We start from the raw sequence: 24,319 nt of genomic DNA, 5'->3' as shown, positions 1-24,319 counted from the left end.
TTACCGGAAATTAACTAATAATACAAACAGAAAGTAAAGATTACATATACACGATCAAGTTCAGCGCACTGAATCAACACGTTAGCTCTATACATGGTGAAATGCATGCATTTGCAAAGCTTATTATTTTTAAGTTTATATACATAATTACGCTGAGTTTAAGACTTTAAGTTCATTCTCTACCATTGGAACCCTAAAAACAAATGTTAATACGTTCAAGCATGACATAACAATCTGAAAAAACTAAACCTTTGGTTAGACAGGCTACAAATGAATTTTTTCCTACCAGTTCACCTACCCGCTGAAACTGGTTCTAACTACAAATTGCACTATGGATTTTTTTATTCGTATCGTCAACCAGCATGAATGTCATGCAGTTAGATTTTCCTTGAGTCTCCTCTCAGCAGCTATAGCAGCAGCCATGGAAGGAGGCAGGTATCTCAGATTTTCACTTTCGGTCTTATCTTCATCGGTTTTCTGTGCTCTGGATGGTGCTGTGGCGAAGAGGGATTCAACATCTTTAAGTGTCAAAACAGGCTGGTCTTGATTCTTGGTGTTCCCAACAAAGCCACTTGAGTTCCTGCTTCTGTTGAGTTTATATATGCTCTCTTCGACGGTGTTTTTAACCTAATATCAGGCCAGAAAAACATATTCCCTGAAGTTAATATCAGAAACCAAAACGAAGATGAAACGAAGCAAATGTGTGCTATGGTTGAAAATTCAGTTCAGATACGTAGAACTTGGAACTTTAGTTCATTGAATGCCAATGTTTGATGTAAATGACAAAACTCAGAGATTGTTGACACAGTCTCCTTAAATATTGGAGAATGAATGCAGATAAACTTAAAATAATGTCCGATGGGCTTCCTGAACAAAAGCATCCTCAGATTCATACTCTAGATTATAGTCACACTCAACATTTATAATAACTAAGAAGTAGAGGAATTCAAAAAAGAATAAAACCCTTGTTCTTACATTGTAGTTTCTAAAAGTTGACACTGTGCAACAAATGGCAACAACATACGAGACATTAACGGTAAAAATGATAGGATCGCGAGATATAAATTTGAAGTATGCGGTATGCCAGCTTGAACACTAAATAAACAACCTTTCATGTACACCTCATATTTCTTCTGAATAAATCTATTTGGTACTAATCTGGTAACTATGAGAAGGAAATTCACGTGATGCCGCATGATATTATGTAGGAATATTTTGTAAATATTTTAGGAATATTTTGTAGATATTTTTTTTATTAAAATCCCTTATTTTAAGGTATCATATCTCCTATTTAGTATCTTTCCTAACTTAGAGTTTCCTAAAGTAGTGTCATAAGTTGTATATAAAATCTCTGATTTATGTTCTATTTAGTAAAACATACTCTGATTTCTACATGGTATCATCTTAGGTTACGATTTCTTTTTCAACCTAGACCATGTCCGAAACTCCTTCTCCTACTTCAGAGATTACTTCAAATCCAGAAAATTTTTCTGGTTCCGATGCTCCATTAGATTCGTCTGGTTTGACTATCACCTGCTATCGATTGAATGGCAACAATTTTCTTGAATGGTCCCAATCGGTTAAGATTTTTCTCTTGGGCAGAGAAAGATTGGACTACGTTCTTGGTGAAATCAAGAAGCCTGCTGTGATGATGCTGGTTTTGCTAAGTGGATGCGTGACAATGGTCGTTATGACTTGGATCCTTAATTCCATGACCCCAGTATAAGCGAAACTTTCTTCTTTACACCACAGCCGCTGAAATTTGGAGTGCAGTCCGCGAAACCTACTCTAGCACGGATAACATTGCTGAATTATTTCATGTTGAAGATCAAGTAGCCACCCTTAAACAAGGAACCATGCCTGTTACTCTCTACTACAATACCCTTACTGCTCTTTGGCAACAATTAGATTTGTATGCACATTATGATTAGGTAGATCCAAGAGATGCTGCTCTTTATCAGCAAATTGTTACTCAACGAAGACTTTTTCAATTTCTCCAAGGCTTAAATAAGGACCTGGACGAGGTTCGCGGCAGGGTCCTGGCTATTTCTTCTCTTCCCTCCTTTCGAGAGGCTTTCTCTATGGTCAAGAAGGAAGAAAGCCGAAGGTGTGTGATGTTGTCGATGAACCATATTCCACTTCGAAGATCTCGCCTTCTCGACCCATCAATCATCTCCCTCTTCCAAACGGGGAGACCTTGGTGTGATCATTGCAAAAGCCCGCCACTCTAAGGAGAAGTGTTGGAAGCTTCATGGTAAGCCTCGGGATCGGAAGTCCAAGCACTCGAGATAATAAATCAAGCCTTGTTGCCACCTCTCACTAGTTTCACTAAAGAACAGATTGCTGAACTTCAAAACTATTTGAAAAGTTTCAAGGGTCTTGTGAGGTAATCTGGTCATAAAAGATCCGAAGGTAACCTTTCTTCTCTCGCATTTTTCTCCTCCCGTTGACTTCTAATTGGATCCTCGATTCGGTGCTACAGATCATATGATCGGTAACAAGGCATTGTTTCACAATTTTTCCATACCTTTGGTAAAGTCACAAAACGGTGATGGTACCTTGTGCAAAATAGAGGACATGGCAATCGTTATTCTCAATGAACAGATTGCACTTAAAATGTTCTCTTTGTACCAAATCGTGTGCAATCTCATCTCTGTTAGTAAATTGTCCACAGACTTGCAATCGCTCTGTAATTTTTAATGATCGTGATTGTACTTTGCGAGCCTTGAACTCAAGAAGATGATTGGTAAGGCCAGCTTGCATAATGGTCTCTACATCCTCCCTACTTCTCCTAAAATCGAGATCTCCAAGTCATTTACCGCTTTAGGAAAAGTTGATACTGTTATGTTATGGCACTTTCGTTTAGGCCATCCTAGTTTCCAATACCTTGCAAAATTGTTTCCTGCTCTATTCATTAATAAAAGGCCTAATTCTTTTTCTTGCAAAGTTTGCTCTCTTGCCAAACATACTAAATCATCTTATTTTCCTTCTACATACAAGCCTTCTTACCCTTTTGCTTTGATCCATAGTGATATTTGGGGCCCTTCTCGGGTGAAGAATGCTGATAATTGTAAATGGTTTATCACTTTTATTGATGATCACAGTAGGATAACTTGGACTTATTTGCTGAAAGATAAATCTGAAACTGCTAGTGTTTTTGTGCAATTTTATAACATGGTTCTCACTCAATTTGGGTCTAAAATCCAGCTCTTTAAATCGATAATGGCGTGAATTTTTGCTAGGTCTTTAGGTGATTTTTTAAGGAAAAGGGCATAGTTCAGATTAGTTCTTGTGTTGGAACCCCACAAAAAAATGCATTGCCGAAAGAAAAAATAGGCACCTTCTTGAAGTTACTCGTTCTCTTCTATTTACCACTAATGTTCCTAAATATTTGTGGGGAAGCCTTATTAATCGCCACATATTTAATCAACCGGATGCCTAGTAAGGTTTTAAAATTTCAAACGTCTCAATCTATATTTTTGCAGCACTTTCCTCATTTTAAGCCTATCTCCTCCATTCTGCCACTTAAAATTTTTGGCTGCACTGTTTTTATCCAAAATATTGCTCCTAATAAGTCCAAGTTAGATCCTAAGTCTTTAAAATGTGTATTGGATGGGTATTCTTCACTTAAGAAGGGTTATAAATGCTATCATCCTCCTTCTAAACGATTTTTCACCACTATGGATATAACATTTTATGAGCAGGATTCCTATTTCACTCAGGCTGAAATTCAGGGGGAAACATGGAGTGATTTTCAGCCACAACAGGTATCTCCTCCTAATCTTCATTCTCAACCTTCAGAATTGCCATCTTGTTCGCCATTACCTGCAGATCATCACCGTGAATGCTCCCATTGATTCTCCTGTAGTACCTATGACTTATTCACCTATACCCACTTTAAACACTCTTCCGAAAATACACCTACTCCAATTGATGGTCTTCAAAAACACCACCACCCAAACAACTTCATGTCTACACAAGAAAAAGAAGACATATCCCCGAGACTGCTTTTGCAATCGATTCTTGCCGAGAATTGGATTTGGGTCCATTGCCGAAATGGAAGAAGAAATCAGTAAGTCCACTACTCTAGATGACTTTCCTATTGCTATTAGAAAAGGGGTTAGACAGTGCACCAAGCATCCTATTGGAAAATTTACTGGTTATAATTCATTGATGCCGTCTTTTCAAGCATTTACAGAACTTTGGATAAAGAACGGTTCCCACAAGCATAGCTGAAGCTCAAATGGAGAAGGGTCATTGAAGAGGAAATTTGTGCACTAGAGAAAATGCTACTTGGACCATTACGACCTTCCTCAAGGAAAAAAGGTCATCGGTCAGTAAATGGATCTTTGCTGTAAAGTATAACTCCAATGGCGTATCCAACGATACAAAGCTAGACTAGTGGCCGAGGTTTCACGCAAACATATGGGATAGACTTCACGAAACTTTTGCACTGTGGCAAAGCTTAACACTATTCGAGTACTCTAAGTTTGGCTGTAAATTGCGATTGGAAATTACACCAACTTGATGTAAAAAACGCATTTCTTAATGGCAAGCTTGAGGAAGAAGTCTATATGCAATTGCCACCTGGCTCAAAGTCTATTGAAGGTAACAACAAGGTTTGCAAGCTCAACAAGTCTCTATACTGGTTAAAACAATCACCTAGAGCTTGGTTCGAGAGGTTCACTAAAGTCATTCTTCAAAATGGCTACAAGCAGTCCCTTGCCGATCATACGCTTTTCATCAAGGTAACTTCTACAAATAAGAAAGCTATCCTAATTGTGTATGTGGATGACATCATTCTTACTGGAGATGATGAGGAAAAGATTAGCAATTTGAAGAAGTTGTTAAACAGGGAATTCGAAACCAAGGACTTGGGAAAGCTAAGGTATTTCCTAGGAATGGAGGTGGCAAGATCAAAAGAAGGACTTGTGATCAACCGAGAAAGTATGTACTTGATTTACTCAAAGAACTGGTTTTCTTGGTCGTAAGTTTTGATACACCAATGGAGGCAAACTTGAGATTCAATAAAGAAGATGAGTCCTTAGTAGACAGAGAGAAATTTCAAAGGTTAGTTGGGAAACTAATCTACTTATCCTTGACAAGGCCAAATATAGCTTTTCCCAGTAAATGTGATAAGTCAACACATGACTAATCCTCTTGAAGAGCATATGGCGTGACAAATAGAATTCTCAAGTACTTGAAGAAAACTCCAGACACAACTTAATGTTTAAGAAGACACAAGATGAATCTGTTAAGATTTTTACAGACTCTAGTTGGGCTGGAGATCTCACCGAAAGAAGATCCACTAGTGGGTACTGCACTTTTGTTTGGGGTAACCTTACAACTTGGAGAAGTAAGAAACAATCTGTTGTTTCAAGAAGTAGTCTTGAAGCTGAATTTAGAGCACTAGCTTTGGGGATATCTGAAGGAATTTGGCTACTTAAATTACTAAAAGAACTTGGCACAAATCAGAGGATCACTTTGAAGTTTTGTGTGATAATCAATCGCCATTCAGATTGCCAAGAACCTAGTTCAACATGACCGAACAAAGCATGTTGAAATTGATAGGCATTTTATTGCTGATCAAGTCAACAAAAAGACAGCCACTCTTTCTTACATTCCTTCGTATGACAGATTGCGACATTCTTACCAAGGCTTTGCCAAAACACATGTTCAATAAATTCCTATTCAAGCCGGGATTATACAATGTATATTCTCCACTTGAGGGGAGTGTAGGAATATTCGTAAATATTTTAGGAATATTTTGTGGATATTTTTTTATTAAAATCCCTTATTTTAAGGGATCATATCTCCTATTTAGTATCTTTCCTAACTTAGAGTTTCCTAAAGTAGTGTCATAGGTTGTATATAAAAACTCTGATTTATGTTCTATTTAGTAAAAAATACTCTGATTTCTACATATTACCATATAAATTTCACAAGTCAATTGTTGGGTGGAGAGATGCAGCCAGAAATCTAAATGGGAAGTTGAGTGTTTCTATATGTGACCTTCAAAGGTAGTTGCATCATGGAGTCATGATCATATACTTAAAAACCACAAAATACCCACAAACATAGCAACATGCACAGATTCCAATCATATAATATCAAGTAGATAGGAAAATGCACATACTATAAAACGATGAAAAAGTGTCCTCTTATCCTGCCCGATTCGATGTACCCTGCTGATTGCTTGTGCTTCTACTGCAGGATTTAGTAGTGGTTCGACAAGAATAACATGCTGTGCCTCTAACAGATTTAGACCATTCGCTCCATGTTGGACCAAGAGCAATAACACCTGAATAAATTTGGGTTCTGACTTCTGCATCTTGTGTCCTCTTCCACCAACTTGTTGGCCCCTAAATTCACTGATGGCAACATGTGATTTCCTGTGATTGCAAATCTTAATAACTCAATCAATCTGATAATATATAATTTCAGATAATGACAAAGGTATTAACATACACAACTAATCAAGAAATTAAAGCATATTCTTTCTTGTTTAGGAGTATGCCCTTTGGACAGGTGTTTTATCATTTTTCTGGTGTGCATGTTGCAAAGAGGTGTTCTATGGTTTGTTAGGCATGTTTGTTTGCAGTGTTTCTACTGATCTTTTGGTTAGTTCTACCCTTTAGGGTTTTAAAAAATTCTATTATGGCTGAGTAAAAAGAAAATTGAAGCACAGAGGAAGTAGAAATTAACGGATATAAATAGGCATGTCCAATCAGCCAAGCTTTTTACTTCCATCAAAACAAGCCAGGTGTTACATAAATATGAATTAGATAGAAGATACTAAAACTTCTGCTCAGGTTGCTTGATCTCCTCCCCTATTCTTTTATCTCTAGTATGAGGTGTCCAGATCCATCAGTCTTGTTTATCTTATGTTTTATGAAACTTAAAGAGTTATGTATGAAATGCATAGCAATAATAAACTCTTATACCAGGGTGCCACTTCTTTCGTGGCAATTGCAGAACTCTCCAGGTATACAATAAACAAAATATATGGAGCTGATAAACAGATTCTTTACCTTCCTCCTTTCATTCGGATGTAGGTAATGTCATTAGCAGTGAATGCATGTTCTAACACATCAAGAACATCATTCCAGCTTGAGAAAACCAGAACTTTAGCTTTTGGGTCAGCAGACTTAATCCCCAAGATCCTTCTTGTAACAGCTTCGATCTGCACAATCGTCAACAAGATGTTTAGCATAATAGTCATCTAGATGTAAATAGCTTGTAGATTTCTCTTTTACCCTGATAATTTTCAGTATTATCAATTTAAAGAGGTGATTGGATGGTAAAAGTGGAACAATTAGGTAATGACTTCCTAGACGAATCATATAAGAGAACTAAAAGTCCAAGTTCTGCATAAGCAGGATTCATTCAAACAGCTGTCTAACAAAGACACACATAAAGACATAGAAACAAGATGGCAGCCAAAAAGGACAAGCAGACTATCCACTGGCCAAGGTTAATTGACCGGTATGACTAATGCATGAGGATTCTGGAAGTGCTGTCTGATGTGTCCCACGAAAGTTATCCCATACAAGTTGCACAGATAAAATTGAAATGAAGAAAAACAAGTGAGAAGGATGGCATTGAATGTACACAATTATGATATTACAGACGATACAACAACCAAGATGGTCAGATAACTGAAAATGTAACATATTAAAAGAATTGGAAACCACACACTTGCATGTGAATGCTTAACAGATAAAAAAAGATAAATAGATAAATAGCTTACATACAGCATAAAATGTGTTTTATGGAATTATATTGAGTCAGCTATGGAGACATTTGCATCAATTGAAGTGCTATGCACTAAAAAGCACTTGCTTGAGCAAGGTGTAGATTAAAAAAAAAAAAAAAAAAACTAGCAGGGCAAATCAAATATAATTATTCCTCACAATTTATTCAACCATGAAAAAAGAACTGAAATTTAGAATTAAAAAAAGGACAAGAACATGCAAAAGAGCACCTTTGTTCCATAGGAACCTTGAACAGTACAAAATTCTTCACAACTATCACCACCTTGAAATGCGTGAAGCATAGCAGAGTTTGGTGAAGTTTGCCTATCATCAGCTAAAGCAATATTTCCAACATCTGTGTGCTGCCTACATGTTGGGCACATTACCCATTTATTTTGAGATTTATTCCCATGGCGTAATCCTTGTTCAGTCATAGAAAATAAGCCTACAAAAAAGTGAGGCATGAAGTATGGATGAGTCAAATGAAAAGTTCACAGCAAACAAAATAATCCATATGATAAATCAACAGGTAAAATAATGGAAACATGACAGGTCACTGTAAATGGTGACAAACAGCAAAATAAAGCAAAGAAGGAATGAGTGTTGACAATTATGGGTCGCCGTTTGTCACGTTAATTGATTTCACAGGAAGGAATGGATATTGACAAGTGTGCCAAGTCTACTGTTACGGATTCTTAGAATTGATTTTAGAGTTCTAATTTATTCTTCTTTCCTTATTTAGACTATATAGACTTGTATATAAACACACTAACTCAAGAGATGAAATACAAGGAATTTTTTCTCCATTCCATTTTCGTATATTATCTTTTCTCTGTTTTCGATATCATCTACAAACATAGATACTATATCATAAAAGAAACATGATATTAACTTTAAGGGTGTGATGTTTTTGGGAGGGTTACACTAAGTTATTCAGTCCCCTAAAATTGCAAGCCGCCACATATGCTGAGAGATAGGTTTCTAGTCCAACAGTTCACATATGCTGAAAGGGGAAGTTACTCGCAGTGACTGAACACCACAGAATTTCTTTGACCAAACTGTTTCAGTTAAATGCTAGTGATGGTATTTATAGCAGTTAAGAAATCAGGAGGGGGAATTGGCTGATGTAGAACTTACATTTACAGCAAGTAACATGTCCACATTGAAATACCATCTTCTGAGTGCTTAGCTTTTCTTGACAAATAGGGCAAGCTTCCTCCTCAGCTTTAAATAGACATGTACTTTTCTGCTCTATAGAGGTTGACAAGGTAGTCGTATCTTGAGTTAAAGTGGAATTATTAGAACTCTCCATTTGCATCGTATTTTTTGATAGTACTAATCCCTGAAAACAATTCATATGAATTATTATAGCAGCAAAAGGAGTTCTATTATTTATATATTAAGGCAGGCTAAGGAAAAATTTGGCTGAAAACAAATATGAGGAATGCAATTTCCTTCAGGCCAAAAGCAAATGAAGAACCATAACAAAAAGAAACTAATGAAGCAATAGATCATCCGGCCAGAGCTAAAACATGTCAACCATAATATTGCAAAAAAGCTCACTCTGGTGTATAGGGGGAGTGAGGAAAATTAGAGTGAGGAAAATTAAACTTGATCGTAAAGAATTTCCAGCTTGCAGTACCTTTAGATAACGAAGTTTCCCTTTGATGCTTGATAATGAAGCCAAGGACATGAACTTGTCACTAGTGTTTTGCACACTAGCTGAAGCCAATTCATTCGGACTTAAAGCATCAATAGATTTGTCATTTTCAAACTCTCTTATGTGCAATCGAGTCGTTGCCATCTTGATTTCGTCATGTGCATTCAAAACTTGTGCTTGAGCAATTGCTAAGAGCCTTGCATGTCGATACTCCTTCCTCATGCTCTCCAGAAATTGTAGCTGCTTTGTAGCTGCCAACATACCCTCTTTTCTTAAATGAGCCTTGCAATAGCTCTTTATAACTCCAAGAGCTACTTCCAATTGAGACGGAGATTTTGAAACCTATCAATTATGAGCCACAGAGTACAAATTATATGATGGAAGTAACTTTGGAATTCACAACAGCATATAAACGAGTTTCATCCAGATGTGAAGATGTTAGAAAACAATATTAAAACTTATAGATACACCTAGATCAGAGTACAATAATGATTTTAGAGATGGATGCCCGAGGATTGACAAGTATACAGCCAGGTGCTATTCAGATTATCTAACTCCAGGAGAAAAAAAGAGTATTTTCATAAATCCTAGAAAAATAAGTTTAGGCCATGAGATTAACAACATATCAAGATTGAATACCAACAAGTAGGCCAAGTTGAGACAAATAAGAAAGAAATTCAAAAGGAGACCATGAAAATAGGGGAAAAAAGAAGTCATATTAAATCATAATGAGACAGTTGTCACAATCTTAAGCCCAAAGTAAGCATTAAGGTATAAAGATCCACCAGAGCTAGGGCCCAACACCATAATATATAGCAGTATGAACTACATGTAGACTCAAGTTAATCAACCTGTAAACCAGAACCAGTAAAACCCTGGAACATTTCAAAAACAAAATTCATATGAGATAAAGTAACCAACCACTATTGTTTCTTGAACACCTCTCTTCAATTCTTTATTATCAACATCAGATGAAGTTGAATTTTTGGTTGGCTGTGATAAATTCCAATAAAAGCGATTAAGCGCAGACTTCTTCTTCTGCAAAACTATTGCCTCTTCAGCAGATGTAACCATCTCTCCATCATTTTTGTTAACCCGAAAAAGCCTTGCCTCATAATCCTGGTTGACAATGTTAAAAAATGTAAAGAATGTAAAACAGTTTATAGTTGTGTGGTCAAACCTCAACAAGAACAGACAAGTTTGAAGGCAAACCTGGAATAAATCCTCTAGTTCGCAATGAACACAAATTGGGCCATCACCAATAACCTGGCAATTACGGCAGTATCTCACACGCTCAATATCCTCCTCTTTTGGCTTTTCCATTGTTTCGTCAATTTCTAAAAGTCTATCAAGCAATTTTCCCCTAAAGGATTCCAATAGATCTAAACCGGTCTGAATGTGATACTTTAGAGCAGTAATACTCTGAAACCTGTAAGAAAACCAATAAAAAAAGTTGGCCACTATCTGGAAGATAGCAATATTAAAAATATAACAACTACAATATATTCAATGAGGAATAATATACTAATTTCCATGCAAAAAGGAAACAATGGTTTAAATAGCCTGCTCATGAATAAAAACCTCAACTTGCAGTAGCAAATCTGTTTCCATTCAAAAAGAAGATTATACAAATCAACCGTAAGTTATGGATGCAAGTCTCCTTAAGCTCAACTTTATCTTTTATAGCTTTCAAAATAAAAAATAATAATTGGTCAGAAATTTCTCATCAGGATTTCTAAAGCAATATCTGCATTCGGTTTTACTATAATTACATTCGATGTATCTGGTTTATTCCTCCAGCCCAGTTTGCAAGTAAAATCTGATTCTATTCAAAAGGAAGATTATGCAAACCTACTGTAAGTTATGGATGCAACTCTCTTCAAGCTCAACTTTATTGTTTATAGCTTTCAAGATACAAAAATAATCAGTCAGAAATTTCTCATCCGGATTTATAAAACTATGAAAATATCCACATTTGGTTTAACTAGAATTGCATTTGATGTATCTGGTTTATTCCCCCTTAAACACTGAGAACCGCATACTTTGCCACTGACACAACATAAAAAAAGGTGACAGCAATTCTCAAACAAAAATGTAAGAAATGTGTTGCTAGCAAAAATATAAATCAGTGCATTCTTAAAGTGAAAATTATGAAGGCAGATTCAAATAACAACTGAATTTGTACAAAGAATATTGCAGGGACAGAATCAATCAATTATGGCGTCATATCAGGGGTTTAAAAGAGAACATACATACTTAAGATTTTTATTGCTTTAAAATTTTGTTTTGGTGTTGTAATCTTGGAACTGCTTTTACTGCAGATTGTTGTATTCTTTACAGCAGGCTAGCCTGCTATTATTTGGATAAGTTGAAAAATTATTTATTCATCAGAAATAGAAAAAAAAAAAAAAGTAGAAAGCATAAGTAATGATGGATAAGGATTGTCAGCACTACGCAGGAGAGGAAAGTCTAAAAACTAAATCATCTCTGACCAGGAAGACATTCGTGATGTGCGCCAACTCTTAAGAGATCCTGAGATAGCCTCTTCAATCTTTCTGATTAACTCATTAGAGAGATCCTTGTCTTTCTCAGCATGATCAAGGGCTTCCAACCACCAACCTCTATATTCATTATTAAGGTCACTCAATGCATTAGAAACCTGCAAAGCAATAGATAGACAAACAAATTGTAAAGAAAACATATGGATACTACAAACAAGAAGGCTGTCATTATAACTGACAATTACCACCTTTGGCTTGAAATATTCAATAGAATATTCCACATTTTAACTTGATTCAGGAGGTAGCTTTATTTGAGATTGTAAAGGATGTGAAATCAAATTTTGAAAAAGAAAGGTAAGGCTTACTCTTCTGGAAACAAACTTTTGTGCTGCCTGGAATCTATAATTTGAGCTTGACTAAAATCTTGTAATATGATTAAAGAGAAAACACCATTTCTTAAGAGTTGGTTCTAAACACAGATGGCAACACACCAGCATGAGAGAAATTTTTCCTTTTCCAGAAAACAAAGGGAAACAATGTGTTTGCAGGATGATGCAGAAAAAAATGAATAATACTAGTCCTGTTTATGGAAAGAGAGTTGCAGAAGTAGTGTTGACTCTTCAAGATTGTGGGTGACAGGAAACTACATAATGGTTTGCCTATTAGCTGAATTGCTATAGATATGCTACTAAATTAGCATGCAGATGATTTCATATGAGACAGTTGTAAATAGAAAGATATTTTGTATGCTCTTAAAACTTTTTCATATTCCCAACACCAAACAACAAAGAAAACACATGTAGAATATAGCACAGCATGTAAGGTAAATTTGACGTGTAGCATTGAATTACAATGCCTACATTATAACTAGTAAGGCTGTGCATCTGATACACATTTTGTGATATTTGTCATGTATCATATTCCAACGTGCTATGGACAACATGTATTATACCTGCATGTATGATTTTCTGAACTCTTGCTGAGCTGCAGACAACCTTGTAGTAAACGCTGATAAGTACTTCTGTTTTAAATTTTGGCATTCTATTCTCAAAGATTGTTCGTTTAAAGCTCCAGATGACATATGGCACTGACCATTACAATCTCGGTCATTATTTGTGCTTTTTTCTGATTGTTCAGATGCTATATCTTGTAGGTTCCCAGCATTAATTTTAGAATCGTCAAGGTCCTCAAGTTTCTGCCACTTCACAGAACTTTGATCAGATATTTCAATGTTGTGGACATGGGAAGCTTTCTCAGAGTTTCCAGAGAATTGATGTGTCTCTACCGGAAGTTGCACTGGGAAGGTTGTAACCACAGGTAGTATCTGAGCAAGATTGTGATGAATGTGAATACTCAACAGAGGGTCCAGGCGAAAGTCTTCAGAATGCTCTTTAGTTATATCCAGTGCTTCCTTATATAATGATACTGCTTGAGAAAGTTTCTCTTCTATTATAGCTATTCCTGCAAGCCCATTTAAAGCACTAACTAACATCCTGAGCGCTTCCTCTCCTTCTGTCTTGGTCTTGCTAATAAGAACCTACAAAAACAATATTCCTCTTAAAGTAAATTACTGATAATAAGAGCTCTTGCAGCACGTTTCATCAAATGTTTCAATTTTAACTCACATTTAATATTTCCTCCATAGTCATTGGAGCCTGCTGCAGAGAACGCAGCCCAAAACTTCCTACTTGAGGGTGACAACAGGCTTGGCGAAGCTTCAAGAGTGCATTCAGCAGCTTTGCTGCTTCTGTATGAGTGATAAACGGATCGAACGTTGCACCAGATGAAAAACCACCTAGAAAATATATGAAGATGTAAGATCTGAACTCGTTTTCTGACTTTAAGCTGGTGAATTACTTCTAAACTCACTCAAACAAAGGTAATGTAAAACCACCAACAACCTGGGATTTCTCTTTTCATGAAATCTTCTTTCAAACTTTCAAGAACTTCACTAGCATAACTCACACATGTTTCATGTTGCCTTTGATAAAAATGTTCTTCAATTGGTGAGAAAGTGAGCCAAGAAACAGATTCCTCTTGCGGGGGAAGATGCAACTCATCTGCAACATGTAGTTTTGAAGAACGCCACATGATTTGTCTAAAAAATTTATGTGTGAATTCCATAGCCCCTCCATCTTTTTTCTGCAAAAGGAGCAAATAAAAAAAATAAAAAAGTGGAAACTGGAAGACTATTTAGAACCACTTCGGTATTTGATGAAGATCCAGAGAAACATTCAATGAAAGATGCTAACCAAAAGTGTTCACACCGCATTGTGATTGATTGAAACATTAAGGTCATATTTTACATTTGTTTACCATAGTATATCATCACATAAAGACCCAGCATGCAGCAAATGGCTAGAATCTGAGCATGCAAAGACATATTACAGCCAAATTTGCCAAATTAAAAAGTACACTGATAAAATTGCACCCATCCAAAGAGGAGTGGTAAATTTGATCCATCACCTTGAACGGTAAATTGGGGCCTTATCCCCAATATAAAGAAAGAAAGATTTTCAAGCCTTGCAATGTCCTTTGTCTGACAAGGTTTCAAGTGAATTCTCTGGCATACCACAATTCAGCAGTATCATCCAAAAAGGGAACATCACACAGGAAGTTTAAGACAGCTATTGCAATCTACATCATCCAAAAAGGATCACCTACAATGAAAATTTAAACCAGCTATTGCTATCTAACTTGCCAGACTATATGTCCTTATATAGTACTTTGAGCGGGTATACTCAGAGAAGACATGGATTTATAGAGGTAGTTTCTTCTCTTACTTGTTATATAAGATTATCTCTTTTATAGGAAAACTAGTACAACATTCAAGCTACAATATCTTCAGAGTATTATTTCATATTCAATCAGCTTTAATCTTGGACTAGGGGCAGAATATGCCTTCACGTGCCACAACCTACATCATTACAGTTTATTCATGATTTTACATTCCTGTGCTTTTCGAGAAAACTCAGATGACCCAGTTTATTGCAAGATTGAAATTCAATCTTTTTCATTGTAATGATCCGACTTTTAGTGGTGCCGGAAAATATGGTTTCAGAACCTTATTTTTGTAAACCGAGTCCGTAAATATAAAATAGGAATATTTACAAAGTTTCTATGAAAAAATGCTAAAGAATGATAAGAAATTTTGTCGATAAAATAATTAATTAAAACTTAGTGACTAAATTATAAAAGTTCAATCGCTATAGAATTTTAATTAAGAAAATACTTGAGGACCTAGATAAAAATTAACCGAAGGGCCAAACTGGTTATTAAACCATTTCTAATTAAAAGATAGTGGATGATGATGGCATCTCAATTAAGTGTGATTAATAATTAGTTTAAGTTAATTAAACATGATTAGTTAAGTTAATTAAGTCTTAAGTAAATTATAAATAACAAAATTGGTGGAAAGAAAGAGAAGATTATCATCTTCTTCTCCATCCTTAGCCGTCCACCATAGTTAGAAGCTAAGAGAAAGCTTCAAACTCAATTATCATTCGGCCAAGCTAAAATTCAAGGTAATCAAACCCTTTTTCATATAATTTTTACAGATTTATGATTATGGGAGCTTGATTTAGCTAGTCCGAGTATCAATTTGATTAATTGTTCAAATTTTATCAAGTTGTCATTCTTGATAAATTGATGAATTAGGCTTGGAATTGATAGATATTGAGTATAGATTATAAAATGGACTAAATTGTGAAATCAATTATGCTTTTTTGTTAACTTAGTAATATTAGAAACCAAATTGAATAAATGTAAAACTTGTCATGAAATTATGTTAGTGATAGAAGGTCCTTAATGAAAAATATGAAATCAGATTTTGACCTAAAGCTAGGAATTGAAACATATGCTTAAACCGAGTTCAAGAACTAAATTGAATAAAATGCAAAATATGTGTGAAATCGAAAAAGAGATTATTTAGGATCATACATCTCATGACATTGTGTGATAATGTATATGGTATTGATTTGGTATATAAAAATATTTGTATATACCAAGAATTAGACCAAAGTGCAACTAGTAGAGGAAAAGCAAAAATTGTGAAATAATCCCTGAAGAATCTACCCATTTTTTATTTTAAAAAGGTAAGTTCATATAGAGCTTACTACCTTTCCTTCTGCTACATTTATTATTGTGTTTATTTGATTATATTTATGTTAAGGTAAGTTCATAGGTAAGTTAAGGTTTTGGTGGAAATTGGCATATAAGGATAGTAAATGGGATTGAATTGAAATGAAATGTGATAAGTGATTGATATGTGACTGTACAAGATATGAATATGTAAATATGAATGTTTACAGGGTATGAATATGCAAATATGAATTATTAAAGGGTATGGATATGCAAATATGAATGACTAATTCCCACATGAACTTAGTAAAATGTTAGGATACAATTGGCATGCCAATAAGGTGTGTGTTTGTGCACGGATTGTTGATGATATGGAGATTATGACAGTTATTTCGGAATCCAGCATCTGTTGTGGATTATTCAGTATGTTTTGTCTAAACGAAGACCTTGGTGTGATAGAGGGATGTAATTGAAAATGTTTAAACATTTGATGCCAACGAGCTTTGCACTTCGGTACCTTGGTGTGGTGTAGCTCACCCGCATATCCGAGTTTGTTTTGCTAGGGTTCCATTGGATGAAACATTAAAATTAAATCTTGAAATCGGAAAAGGATATGTACCGAACTTTGGTAGGCTATTATGATGTATGATCTAAATTGAAATGGCATGAACTTGTGAATTGATAGTAGTATATGAAATGTTGATGATCTTGTATGAATTGGTATGATTTGAAGATGTTTTGGACATGTTATAATACCTAACACATTTGGATACTTATGTTGTTATGCATTTTGTTGTGATGTCAAGCTTTAGCCAAATGTATGCCAAAACCTTGGTAGTTAGCATGCTCACCTATGAGCAAGGTAAGTTTAGTAATTTTCATTTGAACTTATTAAGCATTTAAATGCGTATTATCGTTGTTTCTCCTACTAGTAGATTCTCAACTTGCGAAATGCACCAAGCCGGACCAGTGCAGATAACACACTATCATCAAGACGATAGAAACATATTTATTTTGATATCTAAATTTGTGGCATGTATATAAGGTTTTTGGTTATGTAAATGGTCATCCATAGTTGTGAATGTCAAGGTTGTATGTGTGACTATGCTTATGTTGAAAGTTAAATTTGGTATGTGGCCTAGTTAAGCCTAGTTTATTTCATGAGTTGTGTGCCATTTAAATATTTGGTTTCAATGATTTCATATGCTTAAATTGCATAAGGGGCATGATATGATGATTTGATGAATTGAGATGAGCCTTTATCTGTAAGGATTGCCAATATAGGTCACAAGAATTGTCAGACTATGTTGAATGTTAGGTTGAAATCAAAACGGGATGCAAGTTGCAGTAGTCTACCAACCAAGTTGCGACACCACCTTATGGATGTTGCACACTAGTTGAAAAAAGAGATGAACTTATAGTAGATTGTTCTCAAGGTCACAACACCCCCCCATGGACCGCGGCACTAGCCTTTAATGTCGCGACATTGTACCTCTAATGTCGTGATGCCAACTCGGTGAAGTTTGGAAAGTTTACATTTTAATTCTTAAGTTGTGATGCCAACCTACCTATTGTTTTGGAGGTCGCGACATCGCACCCTTGAAGTCATGACTCCAACCTGAATTATGTTGAAACTTTGCATTTCAATCCTCAAATGGTCTCGGGTTATCAAAAGAGCTTTCGTAAGCTCGTATAAATCCCGATTCAAACTATATGTTATGATATAAGGATGTAATGATCATGTTAGAGAATGAAGTGTTGAATTGGTAGAAATTATGTAGCTCAAACCCAGCAATCGGGTCAGGCAAGGGGTGTTACATTCATACTTAAAGGGCACACATGTGCAGTTTTAAAGTTTTTGACAAACTATTATATTATATGAGTTATGAAAAATTATTTATAATCAAAAGATTATATTCAAGTGTGTATTGGAAGCCACCATGAACATATGTAATTTTTGGAATGCAAACAATGTTAAGAAACCTCATACCTCATATGGATCTCGTATAACTTCCACCCACCACCTTGAAACATTGAAAGGACTTAGTTTCAGGAATCTTAGGAGTCCATATAAGTCATCAAGTTTGCGTTGTACAGGAGTGCCTGTAATACACCAGCGATGCTTAGCATATAATCTCATGGCCATTTCTGTTGCAGCTGCAGTATTGCTCTCCACCATTTGAGCTTCATCCAGACAAACCCTCCACCAGAATATTCTAGTGAGAAGAGTTGGAATGACAGGGTACCTACCAGAAAGACAGCCATGTCATCATCTTGAGACATCAAAAAAGGAAAGCAGGAGAAAAGCTAGATTTATTATGTTAATAGGAGTTGTTCTAGTTAGTTAAAAAAAATCATTTAGTTTTATCTAATAATAACAATAATTTATATTCCAAGAAGCCAAGAGGATGAGAGGGAAAAAAGTTTAAAGGTAAGTCAGACAAAATGAAGTTGCGTGGATGGGGAAAAAGCGGTTAAAGAATTCAAAGTATACTTCTGCAACTAGGACAGAGTTTGGAAACATTAATCTTTAAGTAAAGAATTTACAAAGAGAACTCAAGAAGAAAAGATTGTAAAGGGCAAAATAAAATTTCAGGAAGGCCTGGTTACATCCAAGGAGCCAGATCCAAGAAGTTAGTGAACCCAGTGAATCTCAGAAGCAATGTATCCTACTACTACGGAAATTATAACATATAAGAACTTCAGAATGCCTTCAAATAAAAATCCAATCATCCAGTTTTAGTAACTGCCAATTAAAGAATAAATAAATGAATAAGAAGTTAGGAAGAACCTCTTCTGAAATCTCAAGAAGCGTCGATCACCTTCATGCCTGTCAGAGTCGTGAGAGAGGTCCTCTTTGAGTACGTCGTATGTTGTTAATACAATGTCAGCACTGACAAGTTCATTGATATCCACTCTAGAAGCATTTGAAAGAGAAGGAGTTCTTACTCCTTCATAGATGCAAATTTTTAATGAACCTGGACGTGTGTGACTAAGAATGACAAATAAAAGTTAAAAGGATAAATATATAAGTACCTTTCAGTAATGAATGACAAGTAAAAGCCATAAAGTAAAGCAGTTCAACAAAGATAGAGTTAACTAAGGTAAACCTGACAGATAAGGTATATCTAAAGTATTTCAATTTTTTTCACTGGAAATAATTAACTACCTGAGCTTAAAAATCAACTGACAATTAACTAGCAATCAACTGACTAAAAATGTTAACTAATTGTAATAAGTAATTAAATGTAATTAGGATGTCATGCATAAAAGTGGTTGTGATAGATTGTAGATTCATTTTCAATATAATGGTTTCAATTTCAACTCTAATGACTCAGTTTCTGGTTGCATTAACCATAGATGCAGTTACAACTTCCATCCAACCAGATTACTTTGACTTATCTATGTTTCATTAATTGCCTAGGCATGCATCATAATATTTTTTCCGTAATCGTTCAGTACTTTAATCATACCACACAACCTGCCTGTTGGAGACCATTAAGTTTACGGAGCGTCAGAGCAGACCAGCCCAGAAACTGACACAAAGTTAACCCCCCCCAAAAAAACAAATAGTACCACAAGCTCTTACACTTCAAGTGTCATGATTGAAGATGAGGGATCAGAGTTCAGATGAGATGTGCTTACTGTCTCTAATAAGGGCCTTTTAAACAGAAAGCCGCATCAGGATCACAACAGTCTTAGTGGATATTAAATTCCAGCTTACCATTGCAAGATATCATATATTTTGATTCAACTTCCAACGTCCTATTTGGCCATGAAAAACAGGTTTGATTCAACCAGCAGATCATTAATTTGTTTTGATATTTTTCTTTCATTTACAATCTGATGGATCAAGTGATATTCACAAGATGATATGTAGATTCCTTGATTCACCAAACTAAGAAGTTTCACTAACCAACAAAGATGCAAAATTTAATATTACTATTGTACTAAGGATACTGGAATTTGCAAGCATATAAAAAGAAGTCAAGGAAAAAGTTTATACCGAATGATCTCAGTGTGCCATTGGGATAATATAGGAGCTGGACAGACTATAAGAGTTGCACCTGTAGCAATGGGCGAGTTGGTAGCTTGTAGGAGCTCCAAACATGGTTTGCAGATATGCTCTCCCTCTCTGACAACAATGTTGGCTGTCTCTTTCCTTCTTTTCAGCTTTTGTAGTCCTTGTTCATCAGCATTTTCACTGACTTTCCGAGCTTTTCCTCTAGGTGAATAACCAACACATTCTGAATGTTGCCAAGCATCACACATGTCACATTGCACCCATAATCCTTTATATTTGCGGTTTTCACTCACAGCTCCACATGTGCACTCAACACGCTCCCTTTTCAATCTTTTGAGACTAACTTTCCTATCAGTTGTAACCTTTATCGCAGTATCCTTAAATACAGCACCTTCAGAATCTGGCTTCTGGTGTGCAAAGATGCAAGCAAGCAGTTCAACAGTCTTGCCCAAACCCATTTCATCTGTGATGTTCATTATTACCACCGCCAAAGCAAGCAGAGTGACATCAGATTTCTGGGTAAATATCAACTTCAAACAATTGAAAATTAAGCAATTTTTTCTCAGAAATCATCAATTAAAAGGAACCTCAAAATTGTAGGAGCATGAATACAATAGCATAAAAGAATTAGAAAGTATCAATGTCCACATAGGCTAGTAACCAAGCAAGATTAGACTCCCATAATAATTTGGAACAGCACAATCTCACAGATCTGGGCATTCAAAGGCCAAACTCAAATAAACTCAACAGAGATCGTGAAGGGGTAAAATATGCACAAATGAAGCATATAATAGATAAGTTGGTAACTACTGTAGCAAAATTGCAACGTCTCTAAACTATTAATCACACTGAATGCAAAACTTTTCATCTGGTTCACTGCCAAATTAAACTCAGCTCTTTTAAACACAAACATGTTCATAGGATTGCAAAAGTTTCTGAAAAACTGACACATTGTGTACCTGCTAGAATACCACCGTAGACATAAGGAGACATGGGCTCCAGATGCAGAGAAACATTTCCACTGAAGACATAATCACCTCGTAGTAAGCAAGTGAAGAGAAGAAAATTGTTCTTTCTTTTTTTCTAGGGTGTGGGAGTGGGAGATGCAAAAAACAACAAACCACAATGACAATAACAATGGATGACAATCTTATTAAGTAAAATGCCAACTGAAGAAAGAAACGTACCCAAATGGATTAAAGAACATTTTTGAAGAAGTATCAAGAAAATGCACAGGTATACACAATGGAGAGGACAGCATGCTCCTTTCCCATTCTTCCATACTTCTTGAATCACCCTTCTCTCGTTGTATCATCCAGTAAGCTGCACGCCGCTGATATGGTCTCAAAACTGGGAGCAAGTCAGGAATGTCATCCTTCAGCATTGAGTTCTCTCTGCATAGGACATATACAAGTGATTTGCTTCTAGAATGGAATCACAACTAGGAAGTCGGAACATGAGTATGACAGTTATTCATCACTAAAACTCAGCAACTATAAAAAAATGATTAGACAACTCACTTTGATGGCTTTATGGCTTCATAAAACTCAGCAACATCAAACCTTGCTCGTTTCCCAGGTCGCGAAGTTTCATCTTCTGTCACTGGATACAAATCAACTTCCATGTTCACTGATTCACAAACTCCATATTTAGCCTCAGAAGCCATTACTTCAGGACGTAGCCAAGCCATAACATTAACCATACTCTTTTTCCAAAGTTGCCTCGTTTTCTCCAGGAGTGACTCACAATCATCAAAAACACTCTTTAGTATCTCCACCCTCACTCTAAAAGACGACAAGCTCTCCAAAACTGTTACCTCCAGCACGGGACGTAAAGTGAGAAATTTCAAACTTGCCAAGTGCACAAGAGCAGAAACACCTTCATCTGGACCGTCAAAACTCCCGGATAATATCAAAGATTCGGTTTCCACACCATCAGACATGCTTTTTTCTATAAATTCCAAAGATACATCACTAGAAGATAATACAGGCCAATGTCCTAGCTTAATACGACTGATGAACTCACTGACATTACAAACCCGAAACCTTAAGGAGTACTTGGAGTCCCCATAAAACTCCTCACTGATTCTATAACCAGCATACCCTTCTCTCAAATTCAAATCAATCAAAACAACTTCAGATAAGTCAAGATGCTCATCAGAAAGCCAAGAACCCCTATCAACTTCTACAAAGAATGGTTTATCTATATCCACTAGTTCCCTCTTCCCTTTTGCATCTTGTTTGGGTTCGACATTACCAGTGCTGTCTATAATTAAGGCGCCTGATCGACGTGGATTGGCTTGCTTTTTCCTACCCATTGTTCTCACAGCAGAACAAATAGAAGCTAGATAAACAACAGAAAATTAGAAACAAAGCAAGAAACTTTAAGAGTGTTTTCAAATAGCCAATTCAACAAGCAGCTTGTGTTCTTTTGATGCAAAGAAACATGCCCAGATCATTACGAGACGCAAAAAGCAATAAACAATAGCTGAAAGCAAAGGAACTCAATTGAGTGAGCAGACATATAAAGAAAAAAAAGGAAGAAAGAAGAAATCGATGAAAGAAATGCACATACAAGATAACGAAAAAGAACATGAAAGCTGAGATAGAGACACAAAAGCAATACCAGGAAACAGATTAAGTTGGAATTTGGTTGCATTGATTAAGGTGTTACAAGGAAAAAGCTTGGGATTTGAATCGTAAGGTTTTGAAGGAAGACGGGACTGCTGTGAAACTGTAAAACACGCGCCAATTGCGAGTTGCCAAGGTCGGTAACTCGGAGATAGATTTTGTTATGTTTTATTGGGTCCTATGAAAGGCGTGGAAACGTCATTTAATTTTGGATATATTACTCAAATTTATTTTGTTATATTTTAATTATATTTTGATTACTGAAATTTAATTTTTCAAATTTTAATTATTAACTTTATTAATTTATAACATTTTAGTTAATGAATCATTACGAAACATTAAAGATGTTACAAAAATATCATGTGACAAGAATTCAACTGTTAAGTAACTTCTATATTCGGGTCATATAATTTTAATTTTTTTTTTAATTTTTAACATTTTTCTTTTTCTTTTTATTTATTTCACTTTCATTTTTTATTTCCTTTCTTTCTTTCATTTTTTTTTTCACTTTATTATCTCTTTAACAAACCTTAATTGTCGCAAAGAGCCATTACCGCATGCTCTGATGTTGTCACCATCACCGACCAAAACTCCACCATCAGATGGCTTTTCTTTCTCTCTTTTTCCTCATCTTTTTTTCACATTTCTTTTCATCCCAAAACTACAAGCCCTTTCTTTTTTTGTCATTTCTAACTAAAAGTCCTCTCTTTTTTTGTCATTTCTTACATCTAACACTTTTTGGCGTTAGCCTAACAATCAAAGGCCACCAAGATCAAACTCAAAGCCTCCTGACTTTAGATTGAGCTTCTATTTCTACAGAAAAATCTCAAAAATGCCCATATCCGAGGTCTTTTGAACCAACACCATTGACCATCTAATCAATATGATTTTGAGCTATGTTTCTCCCCCTGATTAGGCTCTTTTTCTCCTCCATTCAGATAATCGAAAAGAGCCTCAAATCTCAAAACCCAAACAATAAAAGATAATAAGTCATTTTCTATTCACTATTTTCTTTTTTTTTTCTTTCCTATTTTGTAAACCTAGTTTGGAGATACCGAAAGAAGGATTTCTTCTCCTCCTTTGTTGTTGACTATTTGGTATTTTTAATGGTTTGTTGTTTATTTTTTGGAGGGTTAATTATTGTGGTTTTCTGAGTGGAATGGTTTTTTTTAATTATTTTTCGGTTATTGTTGATTTCTCAATTAAGTGGTGTCTATTGGAAAGGGGCAATGATGGTGAGTTGATGCTTTGGTGGTGAGTGGACAATTGGATCTGGTATTGAAGATGTTGATAAAGGTGATAATGAGTTTCGAGGGTAAGTTTCAATGGTGAATGGTGGTGGTGGTTGGACGTAGGGACTAAGTTGGTGAGATGCTTAATTTTGGGCAGTGTGAAGATGGTGAACTATGCTGATGAAGGTTTGGAGAAGATGATGATCATGAACAAAGCTTGAAAGGGAGGAAAAGTGTTCTTGAGAGAGTAAGTTAGGAGAGACAAGAGAGAAAATAAAGTAAAAATGAGAAAAAAGGAAAAATGATTTTAAAAAACGTGTTTAATTACATAGCACTAATGTGTATGACATGTTAGCATTTAACGACACAATTTGTGCCCTGTGAGACTTTCATAACACCTTTAATGTTAGGTAGCGACACAATGATTAGAATATTACA

The 24,319-nt window shown here is 35.6% G+C and overlaps 1 protein-coding gene across 2 annotated transcripts; it reads right to left on the bottom strand.

The window, feature by feature from the left end:
- LOC108489128 (uncharacterized) lies at positions 1-22,843 on the bottom strand. Of its 2 annotated transcripts, XM_017793425.2 has the most exons (19): positions 22,645-22,843; positions 21,540-22,362; positions 21,207-21,413; positions 20,979-21,040; positions 20,002-20,482; positions 18,787-18,987; positions 17,986-18,241; positions 13,817-14,057; positions 13,541-13,710; positions 12,868-13,452; positions 11,907-12,073; positions 10,627-10,843; positions 10,336-10,533; positions 9,397-9,756; positions 8,892-9,096; positions 7,985-8,199; positions 7,032-7,183; positions 6,137-6,392; positions 1-627 (listed from the first exon to the last, which is right to left on the bottom strand). In XM_017793425.2, exons 2-19 carry the CDS (start codon positions 22,334-22,336, stop codon positions 370-372), a joined length of 5,028 nt encoding a protein of 1,675 aa, XP_017648914.1. In that variant the 5' UTR covers positions 22,337-22,362; positions 22,645-22,843; the 3' UTR covers positions 1-369. The 2 variants fall into 2 exon arrangements, with proteins under 2 accessions (XP_017648914.1, XP_052875838.1); XM_053019878.1 differs by lacking the exons at positions 20,979-21,040; positions 21,540-22,362; positions 22,645-22,843 and having other exon boundaries at positions 21,207-21,330.
- Between the last annotated feature and the right edge of the window lie 1,476 nt (positions 22,844-24,319).

The sequence above is a fragment of the Gossypium arboreum genome, chromosome 10 (genome assembly GCF_025698485.1).
Source record: "Gossypium arboreum isolate Shixiya-1 chromosome 10, ASM2569848v2, whole genome shotgun sequence".
NCBI classification, from domain to species: Eukaryota; Viridiplantae; Streptophyta; class Magnoliopsida; order Malvales; family Malvaceae; genus Gossypium; species Gossypium arboreum.
The sequence above is the reverse complement of the archived record's forward strand: the minus strand, read 5'-3'. Positions and strand labels throughout refer to the sequence as shown.

What these genes read in the sequence shown, in the direction of transcription:
- LOC108489128 (XM_017793425.2), bottom strand. Translation starts at nt 22,336, where the DNA reads ATGGGTAGGAAAAAGCAAGCCAATCCACGTCGATCAGGCGCCTTAATT. An exon ending in ATGTTCTTTAATCCATTTGG is followed by an intron (nt 21,041 to 21,206) that starts GTACGTTTCTTT and finishes TTATGTCTTCAG; the next exon opens with TGGAAATGTTTCTCTGCATC. An exon ending in TTCTTGAGATTTCAGAAGAG is followed by an intron (nt 18,242 to 18,786) that starts GTTCTTCCTAAC and finishes TCTTTCTGGTAG; the next exon opens with GTACCCTGTCATTCCAACTC.